At 36.5% G+C, this 25146-nt stretch overlaps 1 protein-coding gene across 1 annotated transcript in view; it reads left to right on the plus strand.

Annotated features, from left to right (window-relative positions):
- SPG11 (SPG11 vesicle trafficking associated, spatacsin) overlaps window positions 1–25146 on the plus strand; it is a 91582-nt gene that overhangs the window by 7141 nt on the left and 59295 nt on the right. Inside the window, exons 5-13 of the mRNA XM_054565472.1 lie at window positions 3383–3520; window positions 3709–4157; window positions 5741–5886; window positions 15603–15735; window positions 20260–20415; window positions 20797–20972; window positions 22893–23069; window positions 24397–24468; window positions 24758–24885. Coding sequence (XP_054421447.1) covers window positions 3383–3520; window positions 3709–4157; window positions 5741–5886; window positions 15603–15735; window positions 20260–20415; window positions 20797–20972; window positions 22893–23069; window positions 24397–24468; window positions 24758–24885 — 1575 coding nt within the window. The remainder of the gene's footprint in view (window positions 1–3382; window positions 3521–3708; window positions 4158–5740; window positions 5887–15602; window positions 15736–20259; window positions 20416–20796; window positions 20973–22892; window positions 23070–24396; window positions 24469–24757; window positions 24886–25146) is intronic.

Here is a 25146-nt window from a genome sequence, read left to right on the forward strand (position 1 = left end):
CCTTGGAGAGTTCATACTTTTGGCTGTCTAAATATATTAGTAAAAATTAAGTGCTTATTTATGTTGCTTTTCAATTTAGATAGTATTTTAGTTGCTTATGATTTCATAATATTTGAGAGGGGTGTATGTGTACAAGTGCTCACATACACACACACACCCAGTAGCCTATACATTGCAACTTGGTTATCTAAGAGTTGGCCAGTCCACATTTAGGACTTTTAGTATTTAGGGCCAAAACCATTAGGATTTTTGGTCCTAACATAATATGGATGAGATAAACAAATCCTTATAATTGGAATGCATTTTGATGGGTTTTATTGCACATTGGATCACAAAAAAATGATAAATTTTTCATCTTTACATACCTACCAGAACTTCTCATCACTGTGATTTTTCAAGTTTCATTTAGTTTTTCTTTTTCTTCCTTTCTTTCTTTCTTTCTTTCTTTTTTTGTTTTAATATTTGAGCAGGAATGATTAACAATATTCTCAGATTGTGTGCTTGTTCATCAGTAGGCCATGTTTACTGACTAAAACATACCTGTATGTGTAGTTACCCCTAATTATCAGTAAAAACAATTTGACAGGAGAGGAGGGAGAAAAGCACACTCAGCCACTCTGATCCTTGAGCGCAGGGTTGTGTTCCTTTGGAACACTCTGAGAGAACTCTGAGGAGGGCCTCAGGCACATTCCTTTGAACAAATTTCATTGAATTCAGCCATGTAACATCAGCCAAAGAAGAGCTACTGTTCTGTTCACTGTAGTAAATTTAGGGATCTGCCCTGTCCAGCTAAATGAGTGATCTCTATTCATTAATTATTTACATAAATGTTCTTTAATTAGTACAACTTCTCTGGAGTTGACTACATATTTTGTTTTGTAAGTGTGCTCTGAAATCTATGTGTTTCTGTCTTTCCTGCTCCCTGGTTCTAGCTCTTCTTTCCCGATACGGAATGTCAGTCCCTCCTTTTCATTTTATCAAGTCCTCTGTCATCCTTTGACGTCCACCTCTTTCATGAAACCTTTTCTTACTCAAAATCCCTCCCTTTTGTAATTTCATATTCATTTTATAATTTTTCTCCTCTTTGAACTTTTGTAGCACTTCTGCTTTGAACTACCATTTAGCACTTAATTGTACAGTCTTGTATTTTTTCCCTAATTTTTTCATATTTCTGATAGAGCTCGGAAGCTCCTCAGGAATCCAAACTCATGGTTTGTTCTCTAAGTTCATTTTTAGTGACTTTTCTTCCAGTTTATCATTTAGACCATTTAAAACTGCTCCTCCTTCAAATCACTGTTGTACACATCTTACTCGTTCACCACAACTTCCCAAATTTTCCGGCTTGCATATGCAGGTACCCTCACTTCTGTCATCTGACCTCATTGGAATTTCCATTCGTTGACCTTTCACTCTCCAGCCCCCTCCTGTCTTGACTTGCCTCTTTTTCCAGCACAGGTTTTATGACCCAGTGTTTCAGTTACTTTCTTGGATGCACTCTGAACTCTTGCTCTTGCCCTATGGTAGCACATCACATGCTCCGACAATTTTTTTTTTTTTTTTTTTTTTTTTTACTCTGCTTCTTAGTCCCTGCAGCCAAGCAACAAAGCACTTGTGTGAAAATCACAAAGGAAAACTGATACCATTCTAAGTTCACATTCACGACCCTTAACTGGTCTCTCAATGTTACTTGGAGATTTTACAATGATTTCTTTTCATGAGCCCATTTTTTAAAACAATGTTTCTAAGCCTCCATTTTCCTCAAACTTCTGTTCACCTCTTTACCTCCAGCTCTTCTTGAGTGACTTTGCGTCCTGCTTTATAAAGGAATAGAAGCCATATAATGGGAGATACTTTGGTTTCTCATGTTATTTTACAGACCCAGTTTCCTTCACCCATCTTCTCTATCTTTCGTCCTATTACAATAGAGGGATTTCCCACCTTCTAGGAAAGCCCATCTTTCTGTGTGTGCTTGGATCTCACTTCTTCCGTCCTCAGGGATCATTTTCCATTTCCTTTCTCTTCTGTATTTCCAGCCTCTTAAACATTGGATACACATCCAGTTAATCGCCAGATCCTAGCCATTCTGTCTTCATAAATGTTCCTTGAATGCGTCCACCTCTCTTAACTCCTCTGTCATCACTCTTGATCCATGGCACTATTGTCACTTACCTGAACTAGTTTAACAGCCTTGTAATTGGCCTCCCCATGTCTGTTCTCACCCCCTCAAATCCATCTTCTGTGGAGTAACCAGAATGATGTTAAAATCCATACCTTCTGAGAGGTATAGCCAGGTATTAACATCTGGGGACAGGGTAGAGACCTTCTCCATGTGTCATCTTGTTGCACTGTTACCCTGCCTCCGTTAACTTCTTTTCATCATCTCCTTGACAAATCTATGTCAACATATTACCTTCAAATTGTTGAAAAGGTTAATAGTTAATACTTTAACTAAGTGCTCTGGGTTTAAATGCCTCCCTTTCACCCCCCAGCTACTCTTCTGCATCTGACCATGTCACTTCTCTGCTAAAAACCCTTAATATAGCTTCCTCTTTCCCTCCCCAAGATAAAAACTAAAAATCCTTAATAACCCATAAAGCCCTGAGCCATCTGTCCTGCCAAATTCTCCAGCTTCATTTCACACCACCATGCTTCTCTTTCACTATGCTTTTAGCCACCCTAGCCTCCTTTCTGTTTCTCAAACATGACAGCCCTCTTTCTGCATGTACTCTCCCACACGCATACCTTGTCTTCTTAGTTTTTATGCATTTCTCCTGTCTTAGCTTAAATCTTTGTGGTGTCGATAGAGTGAGTGCTTAAAAACCTTTACGGACACACTGCTGTGGTTCAAATTCAACTCCACTGCTTCTCTGAGCCTTGGTTTCCATATCTACAAAGTGGGAGTATATTTATTCCTTAGGGTTGTTGAAAGGCTTAAATAAGAGAATTTATGTAAAGTTTTTAATAACGACATCTGCAATATAGTATACAGTAAATCCTCTTGTATCATTGTAAAGCTAACTGCCCTTAAGGGTCAATTTTTAAAAAAAAAAATATATTTGACATATAACATCATATTAGTTTCAGGTGTACAACATAATGACTCCATATATGCATATATGGTGAAATGATCAATGCAGTAAACTACTTCACATCTATCACCATACATAGTTACAAATGGGTTAAACTCTTAAAGCTGACTTTATCATTCTGCTCTAAGTAATTGAGATAAAAAAAGAGTCCTGTTCAGGGAACCTCATTGTCTGTACTGTTCCTTCTCTGTGACACACCCCCCTCTTACCTCCCAGTTTTTAACTGGAGCAGTAGTGACACAGATTTGGACTTGATCTCCATTTTTGACTGTGCTTATGATTTTTAAATGTAGGCAACACCCAGGACACCTACTTTGTGAAAAAATTCTGGAAGACATGCCTATTGAAGGCCCTAAGGGGATAGATGAAGACGATCCTGTTAATTCTGACTACAACATGAAACTGACCAAGTTTTCCTTCCAAGTTGATAGGTACAGAAACGTTTTTGGATTTGCTTCCTTATTTCATTTCTCTTTGTCATGCTCACTCCATACCTTTTTCATGAAAGGTCTTTACAGAGCTCGACATTTTTTTTTTTAAAGTGCAGATTGTTCCTTGTTGAATGTTTTACTTAGTGCCTTTCCCTTGTAACAGCTGTGAGTTCTACCCTGTCTTCCAGGTCTTGGAAAGCCCAGCTATTATCACTGAATGAAACCATAAAGAGCTCCAAACGGGAGGTTTCCCATTATGCACCATGGTTCCAGAATATTTTGCATCTGGAGTCCCCTAAATCTAATAACCTCTGTACCAGTGTGCCAGTTTGGGCCTTCATTCCACAGGACATAATGCACAGTCAGTATAATTTTTCACAGAAAGATAATGCCAAGACCAGTGATCCAGGAAGAGCATGGAAAAGAATGTACATCAGTGAACATGAGGAACCTATTGAGCTTAGATGTGTGTCTGTGACAGGATTCACTGCACTGTTTACTTGGGCAGTGGAAAGGACGGGCTGCACCATTGTCCTCTGGGATTTGGAGACTGAGGGCATGCAGTGCTTTTGCCTTGGCAAAAAATGTATTCCTATAGACAGTAGTGGAGACCAGCAGCTGTGCCTTGCTTTGACAGGTGAGAATGTCTTGTATCAGGTTGTCCATTGCTAAAAGGACATGTGCTTTCTCTTGATGTATTTTACTTTTGCTGCCCTGAGATGTTAGTACCTACTTTATTTTCTTTTTTCTTAAATATTTAAAAACAATAGAGGAGAAGGGAGAGAGAAAGAGGAGAGAAACATCAATATGTGAGATGAACATTGATCGGTTGCTTCTCCCACACCCCCAAGTGGGGGCCTGCCCCACAACGGATGCTCTCACATGCCCCCAAGTGGGGACCTGGCCTGCAACGCAGGCATGTGCCCTGACTGGGAATCAAACCAGTGACCTTTTGGTTCACAGTCCGGTGCTCAATGCACTGAGCCACACCAGCCCAGGCAGTGTCTCCTCTTTTCTAAGTGACAGTCTTTCACAGAAGAAATTTGATGTTACTCTTGGGAAGGTTTTCTCATGTGATCTCTGCTCAGCTAAATGCTAAGATACTAAGTCAGAGAAAGTTTAAGAGTGATAAAGGTTGGTTTTTGTCCAAGGAGTCTTCTTAGGTCGATGTAAGCACAGGTTGCACGCTGGCTGCTTATGGGCCATCTGTGAACTGCAGGTTTATTTTGTTGATCTTATAGTATCTACACTTTTTAAAAAGATTTTCTTATAAATGTGTAAAATTAGAGGACTTCACACAAAATCTGAATTTCCAACTGTTCCTGAAAAATTATAAGATCTGGCAAACACTGGACCTGCATTCCTGCAAAGTAATTTATGGGTTGGAGCTGAATTTCAGCTCTCTTGTATGAGCCATTTTCTTTCCAGTTAGCTTTCTCTTGCATGTCTTTCACCACCTGCTTGGCCCCTGTAGGTATTTGGTTTGATATTTTAGATATACATTCATTCAGCATTTACACCATAACCTCCTACAAAGCTATTGGATATTATGATTGAAGCAATCATGTGTGTCTTCAGTACCCAACTTTTGGTAAACATGTATTTCTGTGCATCAAGAGCATGCTGTTAGTTGTTTTACTTTAGCAAACCAGAAATTTAACATCTCTTTAAATAGTTAAAAATTCCAGGTACTGATTATGCAAGAGAATACAAAATAGAAAAGTGAAATTTAGTGCTATTTAATAGTTTGCATTGTTCTTATTAGAATTTGCCTTATGGTCAGCATTTTAAAATAAAACACTTTAAAAACATTTTTAAAATCATGAATTAATTAAGGTTATAATAGTACTTGGTGTCCAATAAATTTATTTGCAATTATAGTGCTGAAGTATTGGATAATTAGACATTAACTCCTGGCCCTGGCTAGGTAGCTCAGTTGGTTAGAGTGTCATCCAGATACACCAAGATTGTGGGTTCAGTCTCCAGTCAGGGCACAGACAAGACAGCAACCAATGAATGCATAAATAAGTGGAATAACAAATTGATGTTTGTCTGTCTGTCTGTCTCTTTCTCTCTTTCCCCCTTCCCCCTCTTCCCTCCTGTAACCTCTCTCTAAAATCAATAAATAAAAAAAGTTTTTAAAAAGAAATTAATTTCTATCATAATCCTAAAGCCCAAGTCTTGCTAATTTATTAAAGCTAACTTTTATTTTTCCTGTAGAAAATGGACTCTCTCTGATTTTGTTTGGTTTGACTCAAGAGGAGTTTTTAAATAGACTAATGATCCATGGAAGTGCCAGCACTGTGGACTCTCTTTGCCATCTCAATGGTTGGGGGAGATGCTCAATCCCCATACATGCACTAGAGGTAACAGAATTAAATGTCCATAGAACTTTGTTTGATTATTTTTTGTCATACATTCTTATTTGTCTGAAGATTTGGGAGAATTCATTTAACCTATCAGCAAAAAGAATTATAGTCTTTATCCATCCGTTTGCTTATTTCTGGCTATTTTATTACACTGACTCTGCTTAGCAGTTTACACTTTTTGGCTTTAAAAGAAACAAGATTATAATAAACACTATTTCAGGAAGAAAAGTTACAAGAAAGGGAGGCAACAATAAGCTGATGAGACTCAATGAAATGGAAGCAAGCTCTGGAAAGCCTGAACAAGAATGATCTTTTATTCCTACCTTGTAGTCCCTACTCCTCTAATTCAGCTATAGAAACAACATCACCTGAATTTATATAGCATTTTCTAGTTCACAAACACTCTATCTGTATTATATAATTTTGTCCTAAAATAACCACATATGATGGGTTGGGTAGTTTTTCATTTCATTTTTCAGATGAAAATCCTTAGGCTCAGAATGGTTGAATGAGTGGCCCAAAGCCGTGCTAATAAAGACAGAAGCTAGAATCAAAGTCAGGGCACTTGCTCCTATACCACACAACCCCTGAAAGGTCAAAAAGTGGAAGTTAATAAAAAAAAATGACAGCTTTATTGAGAGATAAGTTACATACCATAAAATTCACTCATCTAAAATGTACCAGTCAGTGGTGTAGTATATTCAGAGTTGCACAACCGCCGCCACTGTCTAATTCCAGAACACTTTCATCACCACCCCCCACAGAAAAACTCTGTACATATCAGCAGTCACTTCCTATTCCTTGAGGACCCCTAAATCCCAAGCACAAATCTACTTTCTGTCTCTAGGTTTGCTTTTTCTGGACATTTTATATAAATCGTAATTTTAAAATAGGTGGATTTTTGTGCCTGTCTTTTTTAATTTAGCATGTTTTCAAGGTTCATCCATGTGGTAGTATGTTCAGTACTTCATTCTTTTTTTATGGCTGAACAATCTTTCATTATATGAATCAGTTGTTAGATACTTCAGTTTTTTCCACTTTTTGGCTATTATGAATAATCTTGCTATGAACAGTGACTTAAGTTTTTGTGTCACCATATGTTTTCATTTCTCTTGAGTATGCAGCTAGTAGAGGAACGACTGGGTCATTTAACTTTTTGAAGAACCAGCAAACTATTTTCCACAGCAGTTGCACTTTTTTACATTCCCACCTGCAATATATGAGGGTTTCAATAGCTCCACATCCTTGTCAACACTTACTGTTCACCTTTTTGTATTATAGCCGTCCTAGTGGTTGTCAAATCAAAGTAAAGTGGTATCTCATTGTGATATTGATTTGTATTTGCTAATGACTAATGATGTTGAACATGTTTTCATGTGATTATTGGCCTTTGGAGAAATGTCTGTTTAAATCCTTTGTCCATTTTTAAATGAGTTCTTTGAGTTTATTGTTGAGTTCTCAGAGTTCTTTATGTGTCCTGGATACTAGATCTTTAAGAGATACAAAGTTTGTAAATATTTTCTCCTGTTCTGTGTACTGTCTTTTCATCTTCTCAATGGCGTTCTTTAAAACATAAGTTTTTCATTTTGATGAAGTCAGTTTTTTTCCGATCACTTATGCTTTTGGTGTCATATCCATGAAACCATTGCCTAATCTGAAATATGGTCTTGTAAGAGTTTTATAGTTTTAGTTCTTACGCTTTAGGTCTGTGATGCATTTTGATTAATTTTTTGCATATAGTATGAGGAAGGGATCCAACTTCATCCTTTTGCATGTGGATATTCAGTTGTTCCAGCACCATATGTTAAAAAACTTATTTTTATATACTGTAAAATATCTTTGTAGAAGACTTGATTAATAGTGGGAAAAAGGAAATTTGGCACCTATAAATCTATTATCCAGAAGTAATCATGTTTACTATTAAGATTATTTCCTTTTACTTGTTTTTCCTAAATAGTAATGTTAATATCAGGTGTTATCTCATAATCTTATCATCAACCCTATCGGTAAGTATGATTATCTGCATTTTATAGATACGGGAACACAGAAATGTTAGGAGATCTAATTCAGATATACATGGACAGTAGGTGATAGTGGCAGGATTTGAACCCAGACAGTGTGACTGCAGAGCCTCTGCCCTTACCCAATACAGGTACATGTGTGTGAGTTTAATTAGAATTGCATGGAATATACAGCATTGTTTTGGCCTTAGTCTCCCCTCATATACAGATGAGTGAATATGTGTAAGTGATAACACAATAATAAAACAAATACCCTTGTACCCACCATGCAGACAAGAACTAGATTATCAGTGATATTTTTGAATGTGTGCTCCTCCCCATCCTATTTCCTTACCTCAGCCAGCTTCAGAGTTAAGTGCCATTCTGAAAATTTTAACCATTCCCTTTCTTTTCTTTATTTTACTGCATATAAATCTATCCTCAAATAATGATACTTAGTCTTGGCTATTGTTGAATTTTGTGTAAAGTGGAATCACTGTGTATATTCTTTTGGGACCTACTTTTTTATTTTTCACTCAACACGATTTTTTTGTGATTTATCATGTTCATTTGTATAACTGTAATTCATTCCATTTCACCCCTGTGTAGTATCTTATTGTATAAACATGTATTTACTCAATTTCAGCTTGTTCCCTGTTGTTTACTGTTATAAACAATTTCTTATGCATCTTCTGTAGCACTGTGCAAGAGTTTCTCTATTGTGGTAGAATTGCTGGGTCATAGGGCATGGGCATCCTTAACTTCACTAGATAGTACTATAGTTTTCCAAAGTTGTTTTATCAGCTTGTGCTCTCACCAGCAACACATGTGAGTTCTCATTGTTATATGTCTTTGCCAACACTTGGCATATCCAGATTTTAAAAGTTTTTGTGACACATGGGTGGAAATCATATGGTTCTTGACTTTTTCCATCTGACTTATTTCCTTAGCAGGAATATCCTTAGCAGGATGTTCTTGCGATCCATTCATGTTGTTACAAATGGTAGTATTTCATCTTATGGCTGAATAGTATTCCTTTGTATACATGTACCACATATTCTTTATCGAATATCTGTCAAACACACTGGAACCTATATAATTTTATTAACCAATGTCACCCCAATAAATTTAATATAATTTTTAAAAATATTGCCTGTCTTATGGTATGATGGGTTTTAATTTGCATTTTCCTGATTATGGTTGTGCATCTGCATATATTTATATTGTATTTATATAAACATAAATATATTATGTTGGAATTTGGATTTCTTTGGTAAAATGACTGCTTAAATCTTTTGCATTTTACTCTCAGGGCATTTGTCTTTTTCTTAGTGGATTGGAGTTTTTTATATATTCTAGATACCAATGCTTTGTTGTAAGTGTGATGAATATATTCTGATTTGTCTCTTTACTTTCTTCACCACATTTCTATTTTTTGACTATCTTAAAACCATTTTATTATTTTTGATTTTTTAATATATTCTATTGATTATGCTATTACATTTGTCCCAGTTTTTCCCAGTTGCCCCCTTCCCTCCAGCAATCCCCCCTCTTTATTTCATGTCCATGGGTTGTGCACATAAGTTTTTTGGCTTCTCCATCTCCTGTACTATTCTTAACATCCCCCTGTCTATTTTGTATCTACCAATTATGCTTTTTTAATCCCTGCACCTTTTCTCCCATTCTCCACCTTCTCCTTCTCAGCTGATAACTCTCCAAATGATCTCCATACCTATGACGCTATTCCTGTTCTGGTTGTTTGTTTACTTTGTTTTTTTTAGATTCAGTTGTTGATAGTTGTGAATTTGTTGCCATTTTAATGTTCATATTTTTGGTCTATTTCTTTTTCTTAAATAAGTCCCTTTAACATTTTATGTAATAATGGCTTGGTGATGATGAACTCCTTTAGCTTTACCTTGTCTCGGAAGCACTTTATCTGCCCTTCCATTCTAAATGATAGCTTTGCTGGATAGAGTAATCTATATCCTTGCATTTTATCATTTTGAATACTTCTTGCTAGTCCCTTGTTACCTGTAAAGTTTCTTTTGAGAAATCAGCTGAGAGTCTTATGGAAACTCCCCTGTAGGCAACTAACTGCTTTTCTCTTGCTGCTTTTAAGATTCTCTATCTTTAACCTTTGGCATTTTATTTATGATATGTCTTGGTGTGGTCCTCTTTGGGTCCAACTTGTTTGGGACTCTCTGAGTTTCCTGGACTTGTATGTCTATTTCCTTCACCAAATTAGGGAAATTTTGTTCATTATTTTTTCAAATAAGTTTTCAATTTCTTGTTCTTGTACATTTTCTTGTACATTTGGAGATGTCCCAGAGACTCCTTAGACTACCCTTGTTTTTTTGTTTTTTTTGTTTTTTTAAAATTCTTTTTTCTTCTTGCTGTTCTGGTTGAATGTTTATTTCTCCCTTATGTTCCAAATCATTAATTTGAATCCTGGCTTCATCTCCTCCACTGTTGGTTATCTATAGATTTTTCTTTGTTTCACTTAGTAACCTTCATTTTCTCCTTTATGTCGTTACCATACTTAATGAGTTTTTTGAGCACCTTATCACCAGTGTTTTGAACTCTGCATCTGATAAGTTGGTTATCTCCATTTAATTTAGTTCTTTTTGGGGGGTTCTGTTCTTTCCTTTGGGCCATATTTCTTTGTCTCCTCATTTGGCAGCCTCCCTGTGTTTATTTCTGTGTATTAGGTAGCACTGCTTTGACTCCCTGTCTTAGTAGAGTGACCTATTATAGAAAAGGCACCAATAAATTGTGTGGGGTGGAGCCCTAGGTAATCACCAGGGCAGAGCAACTCATTTCACGGCTTTGTGGTTCTGTGTTGCCAGAAGGCTCAGAGAGGGTTCAGTGTGGCTGCCTGGCTTCTGCAGGTTTACCCAGCACTCACCACATTTCCTGTCACTTTGTCCACTTCCCAAATGCTACTGGCTCCCTTCCAGCTGTTGCATGGTGGTTAATCCCAGAGTGGGTAAGTCTGATGACCTTCTAAGTCTATGCTGCCCCTTTAAGCCTAGTCTCCTAAAAATCCAGCAATTTCCTCTGCTGGTTTAACCCCCACTGGTTTTTCCAGCCAGATGTTATGGCAATTTATCTTCCCGTCGCTAGAACCCTGGGCTGTGCAGTCTGGCCTGGGGATAGGATCACTCACTCCCAAGATATCCCTCCTGATTTTTATCCACCACACATGAATGTGAATCATCCCTTCCACTGCCACCATTGCCTCTCCATGCCTCATATCATCTCTGCACCTCTCTGCTGTCTCCGTGACTCCACCTCTCCTACCACTCTGGATGAATGTGGCTTCTTTAAATCCTTGGTTGTTGGGCTTCCATACAGCTCAATTTTCTGATGGTGCTGGGTATTACTTGTTTTGAGATGTAGTTGTAATTCTTTCTAGGGTTATGCAAGGAGGTGAAGTGTATCTGTGTAGGCCTCCATCATGACTGGAAGTCCACATTTCTAATTTTTATGCAGTTTCATTAATCAGCTTTTTCATGAATAGTTTGTGACTTCTATTTTGAAGTCATAAAGATGTTTTCATTTTTTTCCCTAAGTTTTAAAATTATGACTTTTACATTTAAGTCCTTTTCCATTTGTAACTTAATGTTTATGCATGGTATGGGGTAAAGACCTATCCCCTTCCCCCTGATACTGATTACCATTTATCTCAGTACCATTTTTTTTTCAAAAGTCCTTTTACCACTTTTTATTTGAAATATAAAGGATTATTTGAAATATAGAGGATTTTTAAAATATATACCACAATCTGAAATGTCTTGCCAAGTTTCCACATATGCATGAGTTTGTTTGTATGTTTTATTGGTCTTAGTCTTTCAGCCATTTCCATTCTCTCTTAATTTAAATCTCTCATTTTATTATTCTTCAGGATATTTTTGTTATTCTCCCCCTCTCTTAACCTTCTATATTTTAGTATCAGTGTTTCAAGTTTCATGAAAAGCTGTTGGGATTTTTATTAGAATTACATTAAGTCTATATATCAAGTTGGGAAGAATTGACATCTTTAAGATATATAATGTTCCTAGCCACAAACATAATCTCTCTCCCAATTTTTTAGGTCTTCATTACTGTCTTTCACTAAGAATTATAATTTTTATAGTAGGAGCCTGATTTTATTTTTGTTAGCTTTATCTTTGGTATGTGTTTATATTTAAATATTACATATATATGTATATTTCTATTTAAATACTATATATTAAAATATATAGAATATATTTATATTTAAGTAGTATGTATTGATATTATAAGTAGTATAGTTTTAATTTACATTTTTACATTTTGTCAGCAGTATATAGAAATACATTTAATTTTTATGTGTTGAATTTTATATCTAGAAAATTTTCCAATTTCTCTTATTAATTTACTTGTTAGATTTTATTGAAGTTTCTATATCGTTAATTTACATTTAACATCAAAGTAATAGAATTTTGTTTCTTCTCCTCAGACCCTTATTCTTTTTACTCTTTACCTTATCCTTGTCCTATTTTTTCCTGGGACCTCTAGTATAATAGACCCAGAAGTAACACTGGGCATCCTTATCTTATTTCTGATTTTTAAAAATGATACCTGTAATATCTCGCGAAAAGTTGTGTGTGTCTGTTAAGAAAACCTTCATAAGATTAAATTCCCTTTTTATTCCAGCTTTGAGTTTTCCATGAGTGGGTATTGAATTTTATTGAATGCTTATTTTGAATCTACTGAGATAATCTTATGAGTCATCTCCTTTAATCTGTTACTGTAATAAACCACATTAATCCATTTTATTTTTATTTTGAAATATAACATATTAAAGAGTATATAGAATAGCCTTGGCTAGTCCGGCTCAGTGGATTGAGCGCTGGCCTGAGAACCAAAGGGTCGCTGGTTTGATTCCCAGTCAGGGCACATGCCTGGGTTGTGGGCCAGGTCCCCAGTGGTGGGCGCATGAGAAGTAACCACACATTGATGTTTCTCTCCCTTTCTTTCTCTCTCCCTACCCCTCTGTCTAAAATAAATACAAATTTTTAAAAAGTATACAGGATATAAGACAGTGTTACAAATGATTACAAAGCAGCAATTCTTGTAACCACTATGTTGGTCAAGAAAGAAAATATTATTGGCCTGGCTGGTGTGGCTCAGTGGATTGAGTGCAGGCTTGGGAATCAAAAGGTTGCTAGTTTTATTCCCAGGCTGGGCACATGCTGGGGCCAGGTCCCTAGTTGGGGGCTATTGGGGCTGTGCAAGAGACAATATCACACAATGATATTTTTCTCCCTCTTTGTCTCCCTCCTTGCCCCTCTAAAACTAAATAAATAAAATCTTAAAAAAAAAAAAAAAAGAAAAGAAAACATTACTAGTACTTCAGAAGCTCCTGTGCCCTCTACTAGTTTGGATATTAAATGTGCAGTTTATGTTCTTCTAGGTAACATGCCCTAGGATATATGATGTGCATATTTAAATTAACAAACCCAAATTTAGTAACTTTACCTGTCTGTATAATACAAGTCCATTGAATGCTTTAACTTCATTTACTCTTTTCCTACTTGCATTATTGTGGGATTTTTTTTAAACCTCATTTTCTGTCATTTTTGAATGATATTTTTGTTGAGTATGGAATTCTAGGTAGGCAGTTGATTTCTTTCAGCACATTTGTGATCATTTCCTACCAACTTCTGGATGCTATTGTCATTGAGAAGTCAGCTCTTGTTCCTATGAGGGTAGTCTTTTGTTTTTGCCTTCAGGCATGTTTTATAATCATTTTGTTTTGAGTGTTCTATAATTTCACTGTGTTTTTATGTCTCACTAATGAGTCAGGATTCTCAGTTGGGAAAATATTAGTCTATATGGTCTTAATTTTCATTTATTTTCTTTTTTAAAATATTTTATTTATTTATTTTTAGAGAGAGGATAAAGAAGGGAGAAACGGAGGGAGAGAAACATCTGATTGGTTGCCTCTCACATGCCGCCACCTGGGGACCTGGCCCACAACCCAGGCTTGTGCCCTGCCTGGGAATTCAAACAGTGACCTTTTGGTCTGCAGGATAACACCTAACTTACTGAGCCACACCAGTCAGGGCAATATTAATTTAAAAAAATTTGTTCCGACTCAGTTTATAGCCTAGTAAGTAGTCACATTTTCATAAATGTTCTCTGTACCTGCAAATTAAATGGGTATTTTCCACTTTGTCACAATGGCACTTCAATCAGAAGTAGTTAGAATTTTCCTACTTTCCTCAGTTTCTCTTCTATGAGTTTGTATTATGAATATTTCTTCAGTTCTTTTCACTTCTGTCTAATCTGATATTAAACACATCCACTGAGTAGGTAATTTCAATTTTTATATTAGTTCTAGAATTTTGGGGGGGTCATTTTCAGATGTGATATTTTGAAAAGTTTCAAATTTACAGAGAAACTGCAAAACATAGTAAAGTGAACTCTAAGTACTTTAGCATATCCCTCTTAACATGAATATTTTTTAACTTAATCATGTATAACACAGGTCATTCTCCCAGCACTCAGAGCAAGGGCATGGTTTGTTTATGGTCTTCCTATGGGGGCAGTAATTTTTCTAGTTCAGCTTTTGTCAGAGTGTCACTTCAAATGGACCCTGGTTTATCCTCTCTTTTTTTTCCCTCCATATATAACTTACACAAGTATTTCTCACCCCAGCCTGCTTGGTCTGTTAACACCCAGCACTTTGGCCCATTGGTTCTCTAAGTGTTGTCCTCAGACCAGCAGCATCACTATCACCTAAGGACTTATTAGAAATACAAGTGGTCAGGCCCCATCCCAGCCCTACAAAATCAGAAACTCTGGGGGCAGGGCTCAGCACTCCACATTTAGTAAATTCTTTAGGTGGTTCTTCATGGTACTTTAGATGAGGAGTGGCAAACTTTTTCTGTAAAGGCCAAATAGTAAATATTTTAGGCTTTGCAGGCCTTTCGGTTTCTGTTTGGACTAATCAGTTGTGCTATTGTAGCCATGGGTGTGGCCATGTTCCCATAAAACTGCGTTTACCAAATCTGGCAGGGACTGGATTTGATGGGTGGGCTTTTGGGTTCCCAATCCCTGCTTTAGTCCATCAGAGATCCACAGGTGACTTCAGGTAGCAGTTGGTTTTAAAGGTCAGTTAGTTACTTTGCTGAATTTGTCTTTCTCCTCCTTGTTTTTATCCCCTAAGAATTTTTCTCATGTTCTTTCCTGTTCAACTGAGCATTTAAAGATACACAAAGGTTTTTTTTTAATCTGTAGGTTTTAAATACTCTCTATAGAGAGGTTTCTCAAGATACCTCATCAGAAATGGGAATCTGTTTTTAGCCTGCTTTTCAGTTAACTATATCATACTACTTTAACATTTAAGTTCAAATAAACAATAACTTAATTGTAAGGGTGATCCACAAGTACCTGGCATTGAATTGTTGTAGAATTACAGAGCAGGAGAGCTGGAAGGGTGTTCTAGTCTAACCTTCTGTTTCTGCTGAAGCAGAAACTGGTGTTTAGAAAGCTTGCAGAGATGTGCCCTGGGTTGCATAATTAGTCATTGTCAGAATCCTCACTAGATCCAGGTACTTCCGCAATGTAAAGATAGCCTTGTGCCTTCAGTCTCAGCACATTAAGTTCTGACATTGAAAGGGAAAAAAAAATTGTATCTTGATTTTTTTCCTATTGTAATTTTTTTCTGAAATGCTTCCATTTCAGGCCGGGATAGAAAATCGTCAGCTGGATACAGTAAATTTCTTTTTGAAGAGCAAGGAAAATCTTTTGAATCCATCCCCAAAATCTTCTGTACCTGATCAATTTGATCAGTTTCCATCCCATTTATATTTAAGAAGTAAGTAAAATAAAGATGTCTGCATTTGTGGTTATTATTTTGTCTCTTTATCGCTTTCAAATTATTGTGTTTTGTGATGATTTATTTACTTACTAAAACTCAATCATGAGATTTTACTTACTTTGCGAATACTTGAATTGTGAGAATCTATAAATGTTCTCATTCTAAGTGGCGTGTTTATTGTTCATATCCAGTACTGTGCTTTGTGTTTTTAGTATGCAAGAAAGAGATAAAAGAAAGAGAGAAAACCTTTCAAATTGAAGAGGTTTTTATTAAAAAAGAGAATAAAATTTACTTGCAAAATTGCCTATTCTTGTAACTGTCTGAGATATACAGTGACAGTACAGCTGGCTGAGTTATGGATTGGGGCTTGTTATAAGAATTTTCAACCTGACTCATCTGTTGCATTACTAACATTTTTTCAAGAATTTGGCTTTCATTTTTAACAAACAGGAAAGATAGCTTTTATTCTTGGATCAGGCAGTCCTATAGATCTTCTCCTTAGAAGCATAGAGTACTAATAAAGTGTGTTTTCCCCTGTACATAGGTTTATAATCTTAAAATTTTTTTTACTTGATGATACATTATAGACATCTTTCTTGTTAATAATAGAAATGTTTATTATTTATGGGATTAACGAACATTTAGTGCTGTGTAAAACATTCATGAAGACATTTAGTCAATGCAAAAGGCCCTCAGAATTTAGTCATGTCCAAAATATCCAGAGACATTTTGTCCACATTCAAAGGTCCTCGAAATTTGGTCCTCTCAAAAACCTCAATGAGCATATCGGTCCATACTAAGTGGTCCTTAACATTTGATCCTGTTAAAAATGCCCATGCTTAGGAAATGTCTCTGGGTTTAAACAGCCTGTAACATTTGTTCATAGTTTTGGTTTACAGGATTATTACATAAAAATACTATCATGTTTTATTGGTCCAATAATAGTGCTGTGGCTATATTGCCAATTACAACCCTTCTTGCCTCAGTAGCCTAGCTGGTCATGGCACGTGGAATTAAGGTAGATGAGTTGGCATGGACCAAATGTCTTTGTGGACACTTAGGACAGAATGTTTATGATAACAGAATTTCATTGTATGGGTATTACCATAATTCACCCAACCAAACTATTAGACATTGGGTCGATTTTAATTTTTATTACTATTTTCAAAGTGTTATCAATGCTGTGTATATAATATTTCACATATGTACAGTTAACTACTTAGGATAAATTTTTAGATATGGAATTTCCATGTCAAAGAGGTGCACATTTTATATTCTTAAATGTTTTCATAAATTGTCCTTCAGAAAAATTTTACCAATTTGTACTCGAGTTACATGAAGAAAATGATAATCTTCTTTTTCCATTAATGTAGTGTTATTTTTCATTGAGATTGTGGATTAGAAATTTTCTTTTTTAAAAACATTCTGCTTTCATGAACTCGAACAAGTGTGGTGATTGCATGGAGAGGGGGTGAGAGGGGGTGGAAGAGGGTATGGGGGGATAAATGGTAATGGAAAAATGAAAAATTCTTTTTCATTTTGAGAGCAGAGTTTCATCTCCTCACTCTTGAATTGCTAACATTATATGTTCCAATTTTTTTTAATCTGCTCAATTTTATAGAAGATGGCCTAGTTTGTAGTGGTGAGTGGGGTTGCGCCAGTGATTGTATGGTCATTATTTACTACTGTTTTTTGGTGGTCCGTGATTTCTCATCAGTTCATTCTCACCTGCATTGCTCTGCCCTAAAGGGAGGGGGAATGAGTCTGGAAATAAGAAACATGGGAACAGCTTTACCTGCTCTCCCAGAGGAAAACCCATGTTTCCCATGCTTGTCACTCACACAGATATAGTTCTAGAGCAGATGCTGAGATAAACAGGAATCATTTCATTAGAGCCAACTGGCAAATGGAGGATTCAGGGGACCCACACTCCTTGCTTTTTTTTTTTTTAAGTATATTTTATTGATTATGCTATTACAGTTGTCCCATGTTTTTTCTCCCCTTTTATTCCCCTCAACCTTGTACTCCTCCCACCAGCATTTCCCCACACCCCTTAGTTCATGTCCATTGGTTGTACATATAAGTTCTTTGGCTTCTCCATTTCCTACACTTTTCTTAGCTTCCCCCTGTTTATTTTGTACCTCCCATTTATGCTTCTTATTCCCTGTACCTTTTCCTCCGTTCTCCCTCCTCCTCCATCCTGCAGATAACCCTCCATGTGATCTCCATTTCTGTGATTCTATTTCTGTTCTAGTTGTTTACTTAGTTTGTTTTTGCAGTTTTTTTTAATAGTTGTGAGCTTGTTTTCATTTTACTGTTCATAGTTTTAATCTTCTTTTTCTTAGATAAGTCTCCTTAATATTTATAATAAGGACTTGGTGATGATGAACTTCTTTAACTTCACCTTATCTGGGAAGCACTTTATCTGCCCTTCCATTCTAAATGATAGCTTTGCTAGATAGAGTAATCTTCATGTAGGTCCCTGTCTCTCGTGACTTTAAATACTTCTTTCCATCCCTTTCTTGCCTGTAAAGTTTCTTTTAAGAGATCAGCTGATGTCAGCTGATAGTCCTATGGGAACACCTTTGTAGGTAACTGTCTCCTTTTCTCTTGCTGCTTTTAAGATCCTCTCCTTATCTTTAATCTTCAGTAATGTAATTATGATGTGCCTTGGTGTGTGCTTCCTTGGGTCCAACTTCTTTGGGACTCTTTGAGCTTCCTAGACTTCCTGGAAGTCTATTTCTTTTGCCAGATTGGGGAAGTTCTCCTTCATTCTTTTCTCAAGTTTTTCAGTTTCTTGCTCTTCCTCTTCTCCTTCTGGCAGCCCTATGATTTGAATGTTGGATCATTTAAAATTGTTCCAGAAGTTCCTAAGCCTCTCCTCATTTTTTTTTTTGAATTCTTGTTTCTTCATTCCATTCCAGTTGAATGTTTATTTCTTCTTTCTGCTTAAAATTGTTGATTTGAGGCCCAGTTTCCTTCCCTTCACTGTTAGTTCCCTGTATATTTTCCTTTATTTCACTTTGCATAGCCTTCATTTTTTCCTCTATTTTGCATCCATATTCATCATTTCTGTGAGCATCCTGATTACCAGTGTTTTGGACTCTGCATCTAATAGGTTGGCTATGTCTTCATCGCTTAGTTGTTTTTTTTTCTGGAGTTCTGATCTGTTCTTTAATTTGGGCCATATTTCTTTGTTTCAGTGCACCTGTTACATTGTAAGGGTCAGAGCTTTAGGTATTTACCAGGGTGGGGCACCTCATGTCACTGAGTTGTGACACTTTGTAGGGGAGGGGTCAGAGAGGGAACAATGCTGTTTGCTCAGTCTTGGCTGGCTTTCAATCACTTCCCCTGCTACTCACAAGCAAATTGGGCCCTTCTGGTGCTGATTCCTGGTTTGGTGGGTTTGTTTATGTTCTAGGATCCCGTGGGCCTCTCCAACAAACTCTTCCGTGAGGCTAGAAGTTTTTCCCAGTGCTGCAACCCCCATAGGTTTTTACAGCTAGATGTTTCTATGCTTTCTTTTCATAAGCTAGACCCCTGGGTTGCATGACCTGTCTCGCTTCCCAGCTATCCCTTCCAGCTTATCTGCACACAAATGTGGGACCGCCTGGTCTGCCAGCCAACGCCTCACCCTATGATCCAGCTACTGCCTTGCTGCATGTCCTTTCTGCCCCAGCTGCCCATCTCTGCCCCTTATACCAGTCTGGATAAATGTTTCTTCTTTAACTCTTTGGTTGTTGGACTTCCATACAGTTTGATTTTCAGGTAGTTCTGCTTTTTTTTTTGCTTTTAAATCTGTTGTCCTTCTTTTGGTTGTGCGAGGAGGAAAAGTATATCTACCTCCACACTCCTTGCTTTTACATCCATGTTTAAGAGAATGGTTTTGGAATCAGACAGGCTTAAGTTCAAATTTTGGATCTGCCACTTCCTTTCCAAATCAACTTAGGTAAGTTATTTATTCTCTTTGCACCTCAGTTTCCTCATCTGTGGAAAGAGTGGAGCCATAACACCTCCCTCTCAGGTTGTTGAAAGGAATATATGAGATAGTATTTATAAAACACCCCATACAATACTTATGGTACAGCAAAATGAGAGTTAATAGTAATACCAGTAAATAATGACTAGTTAAGTAGAATTGCTAAAGTGTATGGTACTAAGACTTTAAAAGATTTGTGAGCTTTTTGAAAATAAGAAATTGGTCCTTGTTTTATGTTTTAAAATATTGCCACATAGTATTTTTTTTAAAGATTTATTTATATTTAGAGGGGAAGGGGGTGGAGAGGGAGAGAAACATTTATGTGCAGGAGAAACATCGATCGGTTGCCTCTCATACACCCCCCACCTGGGAACTGGCCCACCACCCAGGCATGTGCCCTGCCTGGGAATCAAACTGGGGACCTTTCAGTGCCCTTCCCACTGAGCCACACCAGTCAGGGTGCAACATGGTATTTTTGGATATGTTCATTTTGGGGGAATATCTTGATGTTCTTCATGTTAATTTCTTTGATTCTTTCTCAGATGTGGAAGAGTTGACACCAGCATTGGATTTGCTTTGCTCAGCAATTAGAGAAAGTGATTCTGAAACCCAAAGCAAAAACTTCTCAGAACAATTACTTAATCTTACACTGTCCTTCCTTAACAAACAAATAAGGGAGCTTTTTATTCACAATGAAGGTAAGAATAGCAGCAAGGAAAGATACAATTGTTCCATTCCTATGTCACAACAGAGATATAAGTGGGCCTATTGCATGAGAGCATGCAAGTCAGTAGAGTGCCATTTGCTAACATTGGATAAAATCAGTGTGTAACTGAGTGAGTGAAATGAAAGTTGGCAAGAAAGGACTAATCATTGTGAGGTTGTATTAAATCACAGAGCTACCTGTAAATGGGAAATAGCTCAGATTTTTTCATTTACAATTTTGAAAACACTGAATTTGAATTTTGACATTTTCTAGAATTATTTATAATTATAACAGCTTGTGATATATTCTCTCTTTCTATACACACACATATTTTTATGTGTATATGAAATTGGTATATTGGTGTTTTCCATAGAGTTAGATGAACATCTACAGAAAGGAGTGAACATTTTGACCAGCTACATTAATGAGCTTCGAACGTTCATGATAAAGTTTCCTTGGAAGCTAACAGATACTGTAGATGAATATGATGTAAATGAAAATGTCCCCAAAGTAAAGGAGAGCAATATGTGGGAGAAACTCAGCATTGAGGTAAATATGAGTAATTATCTCTTATTTGCCAGATTCAGAGGACCTGAGAAAACAATGGAAGAAACAGAATTTAGATTCTGTAAACTGTGATTAAGAAACTTTTGCAAGGGTGTTAAGTTTTGTATACTTGGAGGTCTCTGGGCACAACTTCAAACTTGTTTTCAAGCTTTGTTTATTTAATTCAAAACAGAGGTGGGCTACCTCATAGTGCCACATCTGCCCACTTGGATCCAGAGACAAATACGCAACTCAAGACTAATGAGCAGCACTGCCTTAGCAACACTTCCTGAATGGCTAGACCTGGGCCCTTTAGACTCAGGCATTCTGCCTGACCTTTTGAATTGGTGCTGGTGATTCAGTCTTAGGAAACTTGTATTTTATGACATTATCACCTGGAATTTGAGTCCCATCTCTGATTCTAGTTAAGGTATTTTGCCAGTTAAATTTTCTGTGCTCATCTGCTGGACTAGGGACTGGAAAAATCCCTCCATCCACATGGAGAATATTGACATTAGAAAGATAAAGGCCAAAATAGGTTAACCCAACTGATCAGTATCAATAGGGAGTAAAAATGATAAGGTTGTGAGATTGCCAGTTTCAAAGGACTGCTGTTCTTGGGGTGGAGACATAGGGAAGTACCTGATATAATTGCATTTTCTGTATCTCTTACTCATTCTCTAGCCAAAAATTGCTTGATTTTTTTCCTACTTTATTGGACTTCTCTTTTCCAGTTTCCTTTGCAGATTTTTCCTCCTCTTCCTAACTCTGATTTCTCCCTTTAATGTCTTCCAAGTTCCATCCATGGTCCTCTGCTCTTTTTACTCAATATCACTAATTTTTTTAATTGGGAGGTGGTTATAGTTTACTTTGATGAAAGCCGTGGACTCTGTCTCCAAAAACATACATGTGAATATATGCATGTGCACATACACCCAATTTTGTACATGGCTTAATGGAGTTTATGGACCTCTCTGAAGCCCCTGGTTAAGAATGCCTCCTCTCTGTTCTCTCTTGTGTTTAGGTTTTCAGTTTATGGTTGGTTTCTTCTTACTTCGATTATTGCAGTAACTTAATGCCTCACTATCTTAAGCTTGAATCCCTTTCAGTCCATTCTCCACATTGCTGCCTGAATATTCCTCCTAACATATATATATATATATATATATATATATATATATATATGTGTGTGTGTGTGTGTGTGTGTGTGTGTGTGTGTATACATGTGTATATGTGTATGTGTGTGTACACACATAGACATACATATACATACATGTATATCACCTCACATTTTTAAGATCCTTCAATGCTCCGCATAAGTTTCAAGATAAAGTCCATCTCTCACACATAATGCCTTTCATGATGGAACCTCTGCTTTTCTTTCAAGTCTTACCTGCTATTCTCCCCAGCTTTTTTTCTCCTATTAAATCAAATAATTTGGAGTTCCCTGAAGACTTGATGTTGTTTCTTGCCTCTATGCCTCTGCACATAATTTTCCCTCTTCTTGGAACTCTTGTCTTCTTTTCTCAATATGTGTAACATTTAACTTGTCTTTAAAACTTTTACCTCATCAGTTATCTCCACCAGGAAGCCTTTGCTTTGTTGTCACTCCTCTTATTTAGGTGTTCCTCTTCTGGACCCTCCTCTTTAGCACCCTGGGATACCTGTATTTCTCTCCCATATCATACAGTACTATAATCAGTACTTCATTTTTGTGTCTTCCACTAGTCTAGAAGCTCCTGGACAGTAGGGTCTGTGTTTCAGTCAACTTTATATCCCCTGTGCAAAGCCCCAAATCTGGTAGGAGATTTTCAATAAAAGTCCTGTAGTAGGTGCTCGATAAGTGTGTACATCCATGTTGATAATCATAATAAGGAAATGAAAAGGAACTTAAAAGGCAGATGTTTTTCTTCCTTTTCCTAGGAAGTTATTGCCAATGCCATTTTAAACAACAAAATACCAGAGGCACAAACTTTCTTCAGGATTAATAGTCATTCTGCTCAAAGACTTGAAGAGCTCATTAGAATAGGCCTAGATTTGGTCTTTGACAATTTGAAAAAGAACAATGTAAAGGAAGCCTCCGAACTTTTAAAGAATATGGTGAGTGACATAATCTATTTGTCTGATCATAAAGTTCCTAAAGTAAGAGAACATCTCTACATACTTAATATAATTTCTGGTTGATATAAGAATTGATTTGTGACAGCCCTGGTCATTGGGAAATCAGATTTGATTCCAGCCATTGTGAATTGTTTACCTCATAGTTGCCATGGAACTACAGATGTAATAAGAACACACAGCTTTTTTTATGTAGATGTGGTAGAAAGAATGTTTTTATGACATGGAAGGCCTTATACAGGATCACACCTAGTCCTTTAAATATGCCACGGTAAGGCTTAAGTTTTTTAGTACAAATGCTCAAATTGGAGCTAAGTGGCATGTCTTTTACAACCTTTTGGGTGTCTGGTCAGGAGGAGACAAGATTTTCTCTGTTTATTATGATGCAAATAAACTCAGCACTTGTTGGCTGCCTTTGGACTGCTGTGACTGATTTGTAACTTGAAAAGGCCACTGTTGACTATGGCCCAGTCTTCCCTACCCTACAAGATGTAGATAGGCACTTGAACTGACCTGCTGAATATAAAATAATAAAGCCAAAATTTTATCAAAAAAATGATTTTTATTTAGAGTTATATCACAGACTAAGAAATTTGTGTAGCTTTTACTAGGAAATAATGACAATAATACTAAAATGTTTTTTGGTACTAAGAACTTTCTTGAAGATATTTTTGATTCGAGTTTCTATTTATTAACTCTCTGTTAGAGTTGTTAGTTTGGTTAGAAGTAGACCATATTTCTCGTTTAAGGCTGCATGTCAAAGCCTGCACAGGACCTCATTATTTGTTGGGGAACATCCTGTATTGTTCATGTGACCACTTACACCTAAATTTTAACTTTCTAATGATACCTTTGCTTTGTGGTCCATGGTTTTACTTTTGAGGAGGGGAAGTGCTAGAGCTAGGACTCCTAAACTAAGATGTGGCCCTAATCTTCATCATTACGGTCTGATCCACGCTAACTTTCTGCAAGTGCAGAGGAGTAAAACTATGTAAGGGTTGTTATTTGCATTGACTTTTGTTTTTAAGTGAATCATCATAGCAGATACCAGTAGTTTTGGTTCAGTGATAGCCTGGCATACCTTACATTGTTTGATGTGTTGCCTTTGTTCTGGCAAAATGCTTAAGGACTTTCGGGACAGGCAGTAAAAATGTGTGATAAATTTAGAAAATGAAAAAAAAAGTCACAAGAGCAGGGAAGCTGTGGAATTCTATGTATGTGTGTAATAGGGTACTTCTGTATCCAACACATGTATTTATACTCAAAATAGCTCTATTACAACATTATATTTTCTCTATGTTTATTATAGGGCTTTGATGTAAAAGACCAGTTGCTCAAGATATGCTTCTATACAACTGATAAAAATATACGGGACTTTTTGGTAGGTAAAGGTGAGACTATGTAGTTTATATTTTCTAGAAAACCTTGGTGAATCTTCAAAATAAGTAATTTTAACATTCAACTAATATCCAGTAAGTAAAAGTAAGCCAACTCCTTTGTATTTCTAAATGATCATTTTGCATTTGTGGTAAAGGAAAACCTGTGTGAATACATATATATATAACCTCAGAAATTCAAAATATATTTCTTAAATGGCATTTAATTGCATGACATTTGTTTTACAAATGTGCTTGATTTTTGTGAGGTCACTTCTTTAATTTTTATTCAAGGTTGAAATTTTAAAAGAAAAAAATTATTTTTCTGAAAAAGAGAAAAGAACTATAGACTTCGTGCATCAAGTTGAGAAGTTTTATTCAGAACATTTGCAAGGAAATATGCAGATCCAGTCCTTTCCCAGGTAGTCTCATTAGTCCCTTTTTGGTAATATGGGAAGAATATTTTAGATAGTATGTAGTTTTTAATTGTTAGTGAGCATGGGTTTCTTCTGTAGAACTGAGCTTACATCCCTTATGAAGGTAAAACTTGTATCACCCAGAAGGGACTCAGGAATTTCCCAATATGTGTGTGTATGTGCACACATGGGAATAAATACAAAATTAAGAGTATTATAGTATGTGTTCCCCAAAAGAATAGAAGTTTTTGAACAGATAATAAGAAA

The sequence above is a fragment of the Pteronotus mesoamericanus genome, unplaced genomic scaffold (assembly GCF_021234165.1).
Source record: "Pteronotus mesoamericanus isolate MK-2021 breed Mesoamerican mustached bat unplaced genomic scaffold, CSHL_Meso_final contig_164, whole genome shotgun sequence".
In the NCBI taxonomy this organism is placed as follows: domain Eukaryota; kingdom Metazoa; phylum Chordata; class Mammalia; order Chiroptera; family Mormoopidae; genus Pteronotus; species Pteronotus mesoamericanus.